The sequence below is a fragment of the Mus pahari genome, chromosome 14 (genome assembly GCF_900095145.1).
Source record: "Mus pahari chromosome 14, PAHARI_EIJ_v1.1, whole genome shotgun sequence".
Taxonomy (NCBI): Eukaryota; Metazoa; Chordata; class Mammalia; order Rodentia; family Muridae; genus Mus; species Mus pahari.
The window spans coordinates 14,418,600-14,432,778 of NC_034603.1; the positions used below are offsets into that span (position 1 = coordinate 14,418,600).

A 14,179-nucleotide genomic window follows, 5' to 3' on the forward strand; every position below is an offset into this window, starting at 1 on the left:
TACAATAAGCCTTAATCAGTGTAATAGCTGGGGAGCTGCCTACCCTCCATGCTGTTAGAATCTATTTCCCTATCAATAACCCCAAGTTATTCCTTACTATGTTTCATCTGGGCTGCTCTTAGCTCCAATTGGGCAGCCCTCAGGACCACACTCTCTTCTCTCTTTACCCATGGCCACTTCTTTCTCCTCCTGCACGTTCTTCCTTTATCCCATGATGGCTTCTTCTTTCTCCTTCTTCTCCTCATGGTCCTCTCTCACCCAAGCCCTTATAACTCGAACCTCACCCATGTCTCTTCTGTCCAGCTATTGATTGTCAGCATCGTTATTCACCAATCAGAATAAAGTTGGGGTAAGGTCACACGGGTTACATTCAGACTCCAGGTCTTGACCCTGCCTCCACACTTTTAGCATTATAATATAAGGAAAAGACAAAACCTCAACAGTCTTGTCTCCTCAGTCAAACCTCTCTGGAAACACCTTGAAGGACACACTCAAAAGGTGTATCTCCAAGGTGACTTAAAGCCCATTTAAATGGACAACAAGGTCTAAGCTTCTTGCAGGTAGAAAAGATAAGAGTTTTAAATCCCAGCACTCGGGATGCAGAGGCAGGCGGATTTCTGAGTTCGAGGCCAGCCTGGTCTACAAAGTGAGTTCCAGGACAGCCAGGGCGATACAGAGAAACCCTGTCTTGAAAAAAAAAAAAAAAACAGAAAAAAAAGAGTTTTAAAGCTATTCTCTTACATAGGGTCTCATTCATTCCTCCCAGTGATTTTATAGGTGAGTCAAGAGAGAAATCCTTAACACCATAAAAGAAAAAGATTGGGAGGGGCAGTTAATGAAATGCCTTCCTAGAATTTGGGTTCTATAACTGGAGTCAGCAATCAGTCTTCTTGTTTTCAAGTCCAGAGTCCTCTATACTACCTCATTTCTTCACGGTTTAAGGAACAACGCATACAGTCATAGTTCTTGATTACCCATCATTACCTTTCTAAGTTTAGGCCACAGCAGCCCAACGATCTGTTCCCACACGCAGACCAAAGGCAGGGATAGATAACCTTTTTTCATCTTTGCTCCAGGATGAGCACAGTGCAAATAAGGAAGAAGCTCCCTGCTCTTCCTGGGTCTCCCCTGAGCAGACCCAGACCTGTTCTGGGAGAAGGCTTGGTAAAGTACAGCCCCCTCTGGGCTTCATACTTTGTCCTCTCTGTAATGAGTGCGCATATCTGGAGTGACCTTCCCAGTTTCTCAGACATGGATAGACAGAATCAGAGAAGTCTATCTGGCCCAACCCAGGTGAATGAGTTCAGTGTTTCCCAATGGGCTCTTCTTCCTGCTGGAATTGCTACATAGGTGCCCACATTACCTTCCCTAGGGAAGACTATAGTCAAGAACTAGGTCCCTGTCCCAGTTATGGTTACTATTGCTGTACTAAAACACCATGACCAAAGCTACTTGGGGAGGAGAGGATTTACTTGGGTTACATTTCCACAGCACTATTCATCGGAAGAACTCAGGATAGGAATTTAAACAGGGCAAGAACCTGGAGGCAGAAGGTGATGCAGAAGCCATGGAGGAGTGATGCTTACTGGCTTGCTTCCCCTGGCTTGCTCAGCCTGCTTTCTTATAGAACCCAGGACCACCAGCCCAAGCATGCCCCCCCCCACACACACAATGATCTGGGTCCTCCTGCATCAATCACTAATTTGGAAAATTCCCTACAGGTTCTCATGGAGGCATTTACTAAATTGAGACTGCCTGACCTCTGATGGTCTTAGCTTGTGTCGAGTTGATATAAACCTAACCTGCGCAATCCTATAAAGGGAAGACAATTTAAGAGACTGTGCAGAAATTTTCTAATGGCATTTCTGAGTGCCATGGCTGGATCAGGGACACCCTTGGCATCCAGGAATAAAAAAAAAAAATTCCAGGAGAATAAGCACTTTTTTCAATTTGTCAGGGAGGGTGTTTGAGGCAGAGTCTCACTACACGGTACAGGCTGACCCCAAACTCATGACAGTCTGACTCAGTCCCATCCCTCTGGTGTTGGAACTGCAAGTGTGTAACACCATGCAAAGTTTTGTATATTTCCAAGGCTCTGTCCTTCATGCTAAGAAAAGTTCCTGGCACATAGGAAGCAATTGGTAAACATTTAACAAGTTATGAAGACCATAAATGCCCTTTTCTGCATATTTAACAGTTGGGCTTTTAAAAATTTTAATTTATCAGGGTATAAATCATATGTAAAGCAATATAAATGACCCCAATAACCACTCTTCCCTCTTTTTATCTCTTGGTAGTTAGTGATTACATTAAAAAAGAATCTTTGGCCAGGGCCCAGCAAGATGTCTCAGTGGGTAAAGGTACCCGATTCCAAGCCTAAAAATCTGAGTTCAGCCCCTGAGCTACATGGAATTACAAGAACCTCCTAATGTGAGAACTAACCCTGGGGTCCTGAAAGTCAGAGAGCAGACCCTGTACCCGTTCTGAGCGCCACAGTAGGCCTGGCCCTGATTGAGGAGGAGTGGGTAAGCCAGCCCCAAGGAGGGGGAAGGGGAGCTGGTCCTGCCGCTTGTCTGCTGTGAGGGGTTGTGGGTGTAGGGGTGATGCACTGCACTCCCCTTGTCAGGGGTGCTGCCTCTGGCAGGAAAACTAGCCCTAGGGTCATGAGAGAGGGGGAGCTGGTCTTGTCCCTTGGTTGAGGTAGTACTCCGGAAGGAGAGTGGGCCCTGGACCTTATCTGGGCAACACAGTAGAGCTGGCCCTGAAGGTGATGTGGGTCCTCCCTCACTACCTGCTAGCTCTGCCCCCTCATTAGCTGTAGCTTTCGGGTCAATACAGTAGGGCTGGCCCTGATAGTGAAGGCACGGGTGAGCTAGCCATCCCACCCCCCACCCCCACCCCCAGGCCTGAGAGGGGCAGAGCTGGCCCAACCCCTCACAGACGCAGCACTTAGAAGAGTGGGCCCCCAACCTTGACTGGGCAGCACAGTGGAGCTGGCTCTGGAAGTGTGGGTGCAGGTAAGCAGCTAGCAGCTTTGGGTGGCCTAGCTGGAGAAATACTGGAGCACTTGCCTTGGTGGTACAGATAAGAAAGAGCCAGGTTGACCAAGGGCTCAAAATCTGTATCATCCACGAACGGTTGAGATGTGTGAACGGGCCAGTCCTGCTGTTCTAAAGCTGCAGGATCTCCATGACACAGGGCAACAACAGGATCATCAGGGAGAGTGCCACTGAGGATCCAGTATTGATGATGTCACAGAATCCTGAGACTTTGAACCAGATAAATGACTCATTGCAATGAACATTTGCAAATGAAGATGCATGGACAGAGGGATATAGTGTGGGGCACACCGTGACATGCTACAGCTTCCAGGATGAGATATTTTCTATGCTTTGTTTGTTTGTTTCTTGTGTGTTTTTTATTTCGTTTAGGAGGAGGGTGCAAGGGCAAAGGGCAGATGCGAGGGGATAGGGGGATAAACAGGACTGGGGTGCATGATGGGAAACTCACAAAGAATCAATAAAAAGTATTTTTAGAAAAAGAAAATAAAAGAGAAGAACCTACGCCTCTGAGTCGCCCTCTCACTTTCCCACTCCCCCCTACCTGCAAAAATAAATTCAAATGTGGTTTCAAAAAGTAAAATAAAGAGTATTGACCAGATTTGCTTTTGTCACCAAACCTTCAAGGAGGTGTGTACAAACTACCAGTGGGTTCTCTTTCTTTCTCTCTTCTTCTTTCCTTCCTCCTTTCCTTTCCTTTCCTTTCCTTTCCTTTCCTTTCCTTTCCTTTCCTTTCCTTTCTTTTCCTTTCCTTTCCTTTCCTTTCCTCTTTTCTTTTCTTTTCTTTTCTTTTCTTTGCTTTTCTTTTCTTTTCCTTTTCTTTTCTTTTCCTTGAGTCAGATCTCTTGGGATCTTTCTGTGTATTCCTGGCAGTTCTGGAGGCCTCAGATTTAGAGCTCTTCCAGTCCTTGCCTCCCGAGTGCTGGGATGAAAAGCATATATATGCCACCAAGTCTGGCTACCAATGAATTCCAATGTCTCTGAACTTAGAAATGGAGTTTTTTTTTTTTTTATGTCCTTTCAACTTTGAGCCTTTGGCATGCTTTCAGAATACTAGGAAAACTCATTCAAATCCTTTTTGGTTAGGTTTCAGGGGGATCAGAAGCAATTCCCACAGATGGGGAGAACTAAAAGGAGACTCTGGCAATGGTTTAGGATACGCACAGGGTGGCTCTTGAGTGTCGACTTGATGGGGTTTGGCTCTCTGTTAGACTATTTCCAGAGAGGGTACGCTGAGAAGTTTTCAAGGAAGCCCAGGAATAAAGAGAGCTGAGGAAGCTCTGTGTGACCTTCTGTTGTGACTCCTTCTCCAATACATAGATCTCTCATTGCTGCCACCATGTCGCATTTCCTGTGACATCAGATGTTAGCTTCTGTGGCCTTCGGATGTGAGTTCAACATAAGTAACGCCACACAGAGCTTCAGGCTTCAGCAAGCAAACCGCTGAGACATTTCAGGTTCATGGACTGAGAGGCTGTGGGTTTTCAGCTTCTCTAGCACACAGGTGGCCATTGTTGGACTGCCCCTACTGTGCTGCGGTTGCTACCACCACCACCACCGTCTGTCTGTCCTCTATCATGTAAGTCAACCTAATAAAGCCCCTTCTATAAAATACATCCAGTCTGCCAGGTTTGCTCCTCGAAAGAAAGGGGTCTGATACAGGTGGACTGAAGGGCATGTGGAGACCCAGAAAAGATGGCAAGCAGGCTGTAGGTAAAAAAAACCAGGAGACAATTAGGACCTGAGCTAAAGTATGAGCTAAGGATTTTGGCTTTGTGCTATCTAATGTTTTAGGAAAATTCATTTGGCTGAGGTCTGAGGGATGGAGGAGAACAAAGCGAACCTGGAGGCATCTAGGCCAACCGACAGTCTGCCTAGATATTTCAGATATGCAGCGTTGATTAAAAGGCAGAGTTTTATTTAAAAAAAAAAAAAAAGCCAAAGAATTTGTTCTTCGCAAAATGTTTTCCAGGTCTTAAATCACAGTTTTAAATCTATTTTTAAAAGTAAGGTGTTAAGACTTTCTGAAACATTATAAATATAATTGATACGGAGGCAGAGGCTTGCTTGATGGATCCTAAATTATACCATGTAACAAGGAGTTATTTATAGGCCTGTGCAACTTTGTGCCTCATAATTAGTGCGGGCCCTAATTAGATAGCCAGACTGACACAGGCCAATATACTTCAATTTAATCTTTTTAAAACAAATTGACTGGGCTCTTAAACAAGTCACTCTGAAATCTTCATGCCAATCTAGACATGGGATCTGAAACCCGCTTGGAATCCTATTTGGCTGGTATGTTCACAGAGTGGACATTCAAGAGAAAAGGAGATCCAGTATGGGATTCGTGGTTTGCCTGAGTGGGTTATTTCCCACTTGTAACTCAATAAGACATCCTCTTTAATTTTAGCTACAGAAAAAAAAATTACATGGGTAGAGGGTAACGTGACCATGCAATCAAGGTTTAATTTAACAGGTGAGGAAGCAAAAGTAGGAAGTAAATACGCCCTCCAGAGCAGAGGGTGGACCAAGCTGGGCAATGGGCTGCACCATCTGTAGAGGGGTCTTGGATGGTTCCTTTCCTGCAATCAGCAGAGCTGTGTGTGCATGTGTGCGTGCGTGCGCGCTCGCGTGTGTGTGTGTGTGGGGGGGGGGGTCTTGGATGGAAACTGTTCCACAGGCTCAAGTATTTGAACACATGGCTTCTAGTTGGTGGTGCTATTTGGGGAGGTGGTACAACCTTGTTGGAGAAGGTACGTTACTGAGGATGCTCCTTCAGAGTTCATAGGTTTCGCTTCTGGTTTGCTCTCTGCTCTTTACTTGTGGTTGGAGATGTGAGCTCTCAGCTGCCTGCTCTTGCCTTCATGCCGTCCACTTGCTGCTAGACTTCTCTGCCATGGACTCCTATACCTCTAGAGCCAAAAGCCAAAATAAACACTTTCTGCCATAAGTTGCTTTTGGATATGGTATTTCAGCACAGCAACAACAACTTAATACTCACAATCTAGTCTTTTACAATTACCTGAGAGAATATTATGAAAATATAACTACCCATGAGGTTGAGACGTTTACTAGGGGAAAGGGCAATGATGCCTAGTATCTGTTATTTAGAGAGTACCTCGTGAGAACTGGCCAGAGGCTGCACAAGCCTGCTCTTCCCAGAGGCCTGTTCTTCTTATCTGGTTGTTTGGATGTCTTATACTCAGTTGTAAGCCTTATTTGCCTTTTTCAGTCTTCCTAACCTTGACAATTTAACCCTAACATTTTCATTATAACATTACCACTCAAGAAATATTAAATTGGGAACAGAATTCAAAGATTTTCAGAGGTTGAGCGACATTCCATCATGAGCATTATGTGAATTTACACCATTTAAGGAGATGATTTATTTCTCCAAGATATTTTGGCTTTGAAAGATGACTAACACCAGCAACTCCTGCATGCTGGCGCTTGACTCATCACAGATATAATCTGAATGTGATCTTCCCGTTAAAGTATTTGTAAGGCATGGTTCTGTTATTGAAGAATTTCAGAATGAGAAGTCGCAGTAAAAGTCAGAACTAAGGAGAATGGCGTTACCTGAATAGGGACATCCCGAACATCTTTACTTTATAGCTATACATAGGCTCTATTTTATAAGCCTGAAGAGGAACATTGCCTTTTCCATTTCCACCTTAATTTTGGCCAGATTCCTCTTCATCTTCCCATTCAGACTTTAAAAATGCATCATTATCAGCTGATCTCTATTCTTCACCAATAGTAAGAGCCCCCCACTGGATCCTTATTGGGGACCGGATGCTGGGCTCAGCCTTTTCTATATAGTGTCTCTTGTCCACTAGTTAAGAATACACAATTACTATATAGCTGAGGGAACGGTCTTCAGAGATTTGGTGTCTTATTCAAAGCTACATAGTAAGTGACAGAGCAAGGATAAGGAAGCCAGGGATCCAATGTAAAACTTACATTGTTAGCCAGTATCTTTAGACAATAGCATCACATTCATGTATGGATTCTTTTATTTATAAACACTATCATTAAAGAAGAGGTGTCATGTTGCTTAGACTGGCCCTGAGCTCCAAATGTAGTGAAGGATGTCCCCAAATTCTGACCTCCTATGTTTTGATACGTTTTGAGTAGTTGTTGTTGTTAAGATAGAGTTTCCCATAACTCAGTCTGGTCCCAAGCTTGCTGTGTTGCTGAGAATGACCTTGAACTTTTGATCTCCTCACTCCCATTTTGGTAGTGATGGGATTGCTGGTCTGTGACACCATGTTCACCCTATATGCATACTAGGGTTCAAGTCCAGGGCCTCTTGCATACTAGGCAAGCACTCATATACTTAGTGTGGGCACTAATTAGATAGCCAGACTGACACAGGCGGATATACTTCAATTTAATCTTTTTAAAACAAATTGACTGGGCTCGAACTGAGCTATGGCCCCAGTCTGAGGCTTACTATCCTTGAGGCACGGTGTCATTATATAGCCCTAGCTGGCTTTCAACTCCTAATTAGAAAACACTCATGGGATAATACAGTCCAAAGAATATTGTCTCAAAATTATTGTGAAAACTGTTTTAACCTAGCAAACTCTTGGAAAACCCCTTGAGAGCCAGAATTGCAGGTATGTGTCACCATGGCCAGCATAATTTAGTGCCATTACTCGATACAGAGATACTTAGATTTCATACCTCTAAGTGTGCTTTTTTTTTATTAGTACATAGCATTTGCGCAAAATAATAGGTCCCCTGATAACATTTTCATACCAGTATGCAGTATACTTTGATCATAGCCACCCCTAGTTTCCCCTCTTGTTCCCTCCCATTTCATTGCCCCTTCCTTTTCCCAACTTGCCTTTCTGGTCTTGGAACACCCCCTGAGCTGATAAAATCTATTCATCTCATCACCAAAGCAAAAGACAGTTTCTGATGGAAAAACTTATTCTGAATGAAGCGTCCTTCTATTTTCGTGTCTCTCCGCTTTTCAATCCAGATTGTGCATGTGGGAGAAACTGTGCCGTGTCCAAGTCTGGTTTAGCAAGATATTGAGTTCTCTCAAATTTGTTGCAAATGAAGTGATTTCATTTTTCTCTAGTACTGAATAATCCCACTGTACGTATCTGCCACATTTTTTTTTTAATCCATTTTTGTCTTGATTGGCACCAAGGTGGATTCTATCATTTCTGAGTGAGAACCATGCCATTTCATCTAAGGGCTCGCATGAGCTGTTGATAGAGGTTGTTTGCAATAGTATTTCATAATACTTTTGTCTTTCCTCAGTGTTCAGGATGGTCCCATTTTAATTACTTACCTTGCAATCTATTTCATTTTTTCCTTATTATCTTGATAAGATCAATGGCCTAGATCTTTTGAAAGATGAAAGAATAAATTCTAAGTTTCATTGGCTTTCTCTCTTATTTTACTGTTGTTTGATTTCTTCCATGATACTGTTTCTCTACTTCACTTAAATTGGTCCTTTTTTAGTTTCTTAAATTAAGGGATATTTCTTATTTATTTTTAAATGTTCCTTTTGAATCTTTTATAAATTTTCTCCCTTGAGCTGCTCTAATTATTTTCCATTAATTTTGATTTGGTAGAATTTTTTTTCCAATTTCTTCTGTAACCCCCATCAGTTATTTAGAAACCATGTGAGACTTTTATAATTTTCATCTGCTATTTATTGATCTGTAATTTAATTTCATGTGGCCAGAGATGGTGTAACTTTGATTCTCACAGGTACCATGTTGCTTGTTTTATGACACTGCGTCCAGTCCCTGGAGAACATTTTAGTTGAACTCAAAAGAATGTATGTAGAAAACTACTGAGGAGAGCATTCTTTTTTTTTTTTTTTAAGATTTATTTATTTTTTTGTTTGTTTATTTAATTCATTTGAGTACATCGCTGTTTTCAGACACACCAGAAGAGGGCATCAGACCCCATGACAGATGGCTGTGAGCCACCATGTGGTTGCTGGGAATTGAACTCAGGACCTCTGGAAGAGCAGTCAGTGCTCTTAACCGCTGAGCCATCTCTCCAGCCCGAGTAGAGCATTCTTGTTGACAGAGTACTGATCTGTAAAAGTAACTTTCATTAACCTGACGTAATTGTCATCGCCAACGTTTATTGCCTCAGTCTGCTAACTTAGGGTCCTTGAAGCTTTTAGTCTCCACATGGTCTTATCTAGGCCTAGAATGTTTTCAGCTTCTGAGATTTACTGCTGAATATGTTCACCCTTTCTTGTTCTTTCTGAACTCTGGCTGGCTGGTTCAACTCAGCTGTTCTGGCTCAATCTCCTCTCTCTAAGCTGACTGATTATATGGCTTCTCTCTTGGCCTCTGACTTTTTGCTCTGCTTGGCCTCATACTAGCTTTGACAAGCTTCTGGCTCCTTCTCATTGTCTGGCTAGTTCAGTCTTCATCTGCGTCTAGCTTGCTCTCTCCTCAACCTGTCTCTGTACAACCGCCCCAGTAAAAGTGCCTCCTCTCTCCAAGATGTTCTCTCTTTTCTCTCTCTTCTTGAGTTGGGCATATCCTATTTTGTCAAATCTTCCTCTGATTTGTCACTTTGTGTCACTCATTTGGACCTCACTTTCAAACATGGGCACCTCCTTCTACAAACTAACTTTTCTTCATTGTTTGGGATTAAAGGTGTGCACTAAGGATATGTCTATGTTACAGCCACAGGGATTAAAGGTGTGTGCCAAGGCTGAGCCACACTACAAGTAAAAAGTTTTTTCCAGTAAACAACACATCTCAGAGATCTGAGTGCGATCAAATATCCTGCAACATTGCTCAGCTGTTCTGAAATCTTTCTGATTTGCTATTCCAGTCCTTGTTACCTCTTAATGAAAAAGAAATATTGAGGGGCCAGCAGGATGGCTCAGTGGGTAAAAGCATTTGCTACCAAGTCTAGCAACCAGAGCTCCCGGGAAAACAGACTGTGGCATGGATATAACCCTCTGCCCCAACACACACACACACACACACACACACACACACACACACACACACACTATACCATCTCACACATACAATAAATAAATGTAATTTTTAAAAATTAAAAAATATTGAAGTATCAATGTAATGCTGGGTAGTCTTTCTCCTTTTCATTCAGTCAGTTTTGTGTCACATGCCTTGGGGCAGTAAGGTTGTGTGGCTACTGTATTGGCAAGTATTATGCTCTGATGAGCTAGTTTTTTTGTTATTATAAAATGTCCTGCCAGTCTCTACTGCATTTCTTATGTTAAAATACACACTAACATAACTTTCTCATTCTCTCCTGATCTTTGTTTGCTTGGTGTGTCTGCTTTGCTTTATCCTTCCCTTTCATTACTATGTAGACAACATAGACGGTTAACCTTATTTCCAACACTGATTGGAGCTTTTACTTCAGTAAAGGCCATGTTCTTTTTCTCATTTCTTGGTAGGTTTTTTTTTTTTTAATTTAAAAATATTTATGTCGGGCTGGTGAGATGGCTCAGTGGGTAAGAGCACCCGACTGCTCTTCCAAAGGTCCTGAGTTCAAATCCCAGCAACCACTTGGTGGCTCATAACCATCTGTAACAAGACCTGACACCCTCTTCTGGAGTGTCTGAAGACAGCTATGTGTGTAATTACATATAATAAATAAATAAAGCTTAAAAATATTTATGTCTTCTTAGTGTAACAATTATATTCTGTTCTATTCTTTAAGCTAAGTACTTTTTTTTTTTTTTTTTTTTGAGACGCTCTGGTGTTGAACCTAGAAAGGCTTTTAAAAATCCAGTTTTGTTTAGTATAGTTTGGTCTATTTAAGGCAGGATCTCATATTGTAGCCAGAGTTGGACTCTTAACTGATAACTCAGGCCGGCCTCAAACTTGTAACATCCCTTCTGCCTGAACCTCCTAAGCACATTCTACAGGTTTAGTTGTCCGTTTGCGTTGTGTTCTTCCATATATAGATGTACTAACTTATATTTAGTACAACTGACAACAGAGCGTCAGAAAGAATTCATCGCTGATTGCCTTGGCTATACTGTTCATCTTCAAGATAGATCTGTAACTTTTAGTCAGGATGTCTAGTGATTCAGTAAATGATAATTTCTCATTTACTTGGTAATATTGAATGAAAACTAAACACACTCCTTGTTAAAAGAAGAGGCACACACATGAAAAACAAAACTCAAAATGAGCCCTTAATATACATAGTATTACTATTTTATTATGCTGTGGCAGTTCTTATTTCTTTATTCAATAAGCATTTATTGAACAATTACTCAACAGTCGGCACTGGGGATTCAATTGATGAGCAAAACACAAGCAGTTCTTTCCCAAAGGAGGTAACAATCAACTGGAAGAGGCGCAGAATAATCACACAAAGCAAGCACTTCAAAGGATGTGATCAGGTGTGAGTGCATAAAAGAGATTCGAACGAATGCTGAGTCATTTCTCTGAAATGCCGGTTCAGCTCCAATTTGAAAAATAAACGGGAGTTAGAGACATAAATGCTTGGCTTACTAAAACGTCCTGTGATGAAAAAGGACATGGGGTCGGGGGCAATGTGGTGGAAGTGTAGAAAACTCAAATTGTAGGTAGAGCCTAAGCTACTAAACCAGGTTTATCAGGCTCTGCCTGGTAAGAATTTCGGACTTTTATCTCTTAACCAGTGTGAGCGGCAGAAAGATTTGGGGGAAATGTGACAAAGTTTGACTTGTATTTTTAGAACAACTGGCAGTCGGGAGGTAGTGGGACATAGGCGAAGAGCAAGACTCCGGGAGTACTGCAACATCCATATGGAATTAGTGGAGGACGATGGAAGCTTAAGCAGAATAATGGCGGGTGGGACCTCAAAAAGTGGATGAATCAGGGTCGAATCTTGGAAGCAGATTGAAAATTCAACTAATAAAATAGTTATGTCTAGTCAAACACCAGGTCCAGTAAGATCAATTCATGTGATCAGTGATAAGTTCCAGATGTCCCTATACTTGAGAACGACTAGAAGAGCCTATCAGACTCCGGCTTTATGAACTCACAAGGCTGTGAGCCCGGGCCCCCGCAAGAAAGGCCGGCGTCTTCATCCCTGGAGGTCCTCCTTATAGGCGTGGAACAGAAGGGTTTCCTGGGCAACGCCATTGTCGCGCTCCAGGAGGGGGCGGGGTAACCAAGGACAAGGGCCGAAAGAGAATCCGGAAGAGAGGGAGAGTGAAGAGGCGTGGAAAAATGGGACCCAAGAGCTTCGGCCGGGGCTATGGCGGATGATTCCAGGGTTCTCGCACGCGGCTAGTGGCGGAGGGTGGGAGGAGCCGGGGAACGTGCCCGTGATTGGCTGGCGGGGGCCTCCGGGCCGCTCCTGATTGGGCGGAGGCGAGCCCGTCTGTGGAGCGCGTAGGGTTCTGGGGAGCCAAGGCCTTGGAAGGGGCTTAACCGAAAGGGGGAGGGGGAGGCCGCCAACAAACGGCTGAGCTCACAATCCCGGCCGCGGCCCCCTCCCCCATGGAGAGAGCCAGGCCGGAGCCGCCGCCTCCGCCGCCGCCGCCGCCGCCGCGCCAACCGCCGCGGCCCACCCCTCCGCGCCCGTTGCGCCCCGCTCCGCCCGCGCAGCCCGTCGAGGCCGCCACCTTCCGGGCCGCGGCCGCAGAGCGCTCCCGGTCGCCGTCGGCTCAGGCCGCGGCCGCCATCGCCGCGGTGGCCTCGTCGTGCGGGGAGGCCGCGGCGGCGGGTGCGCAGGCGGCCGGGACGCGACGCCTGCTGCAGGTGAAGCCGGAACCGGTGCTGCTGCTGCCTCCCGGAGGACCGCTGGTGTCTCCTCCGGCTCCCGACGAGGGCGCCGTCGCCGCGGCCGCCGCTGCCGCCGCCGCCGCCGCCGCGGCCGCCGCCTCGTCGGCGCAGGCGCGCCTGCTGCAGCTGCGACCCGAGCTGCTGCTGTTGCCTCCGCAGTCGGCGGCGGCCGACGGGGGCCCCTGCAGGCCGGAGCTGCGCCCCATGCAGCCCCGGACGCTGCTCGTCAAGGCCGAGAAGCAGGAGCTGGGGACGGGCTTGGACCTGTCGGTGGGATCTCGGAGGACCACCGAGGCCGGCCCGAGAGCCTCGAGGGCCGCCAAGTTGGATGGCACCGGGAAGGCCCTCGACGGCCGCCGAGGCGACGAGAAGAAAGCCAAGCTGGAGGCAGAGGAGGCCCCGAGGGATGCGCTGAAAGGCGGGGAAGGCAGGAGCCTGCTGGCCATCGGAGAAGGAGTCATCAAAACGGAGGAGCCGGACAGACTCAGGGACGATTATAGGCTGGACACGGAGGCCACGTCCAATGGCCTGGTCCACAGCAGCAAGGAGGCCATCCTGGCCCAGCCGACCAGTGCTTTTGGGCCACACCAGCAAGACCTAAGGTTCCCTTTGACGCTCCACACCGTCCCGCCTGGAGCCCGTATCCAGTTTCAGGGGCCTCCGCCTTCTGAGTTGATTCGGTTGTCCAAAGTCCCCTTGACACCAGTGCCTATTAAAATGCAGTCCTTGCTGGAACCTTCTGTAAAAATTGAAACCAAAGATGTCCCCCTCACCGTGCTGCCCTCAGATGCAGGTATTAGAAGCCAGGGGAATCTGGCTTTCACAGTTAGGTCTATGTTGCACAGACGTATCAGCAGTTCAGGAGCTGAAGCTCGAAAAGTAGAATCATGGTATGATTCTTAGCCTGCACAGGGAGTGCTTCTGATTGATTTGCCCATAGACCGGTAAAATACTTAAGTATTGCCACAATATTTTTTTAAAAAAATCACTCTTAAGACTTAGTAAACAGATTTAGGTAGTAGACTCAACAGAACACCTTGTTAGATGATACAGATTCCTCAGTTTATACAAAAGTAACATCAAATTTTCTATCGTAGCATCTTAGGTTTATGTGTATCAAGAAGTAAAAAAAAAAAGAAATAAAAAATACCAGTGTTTGAGAAAAATAGTTTATATTGACTATAGAGGTTAAAGGTAACTAATGAAAGAAAACATATACATATAGCATATAACTAAAGCTTTTAGAAATAATAAAAATAAGCCAAGTGGTTTTTTAAAGAAGTGATTATATTTAAGATATATTTTAAAGATATATTTAAAGCACATATCTAAGCATATATATATAGATAGATAGATAGATAGATA

The 14,179-nt window shown here is 44.7% G+C and overlaps 1 protein-coding gene across 1 annotated transcript in view; it reads left to right on the plus strand.

Moving 5' to 3' along the window:
* Positions 1–12,525: 12,525 nt before the first annotated feature.
* Sox30 (SRY-box transcription factor 30) overlaps positions 12,526–14,179 on the plus strand; it is a 33,742-nt gene continuing 32,088 nt past the window's right edge. Inside the window, exon 1 of the mRNA XM_021213936.1 lies at positions 12,526–13,607. Within this exon, the coding sequence (XP_021069595.1) occupies positions 12,530–13,607 (1,078 nt within the window). The 5' untranslated portion in view covers positions 12,526–12,529. The remainder of the gene's footprint in view (positions 13,608–14,179) is intronic.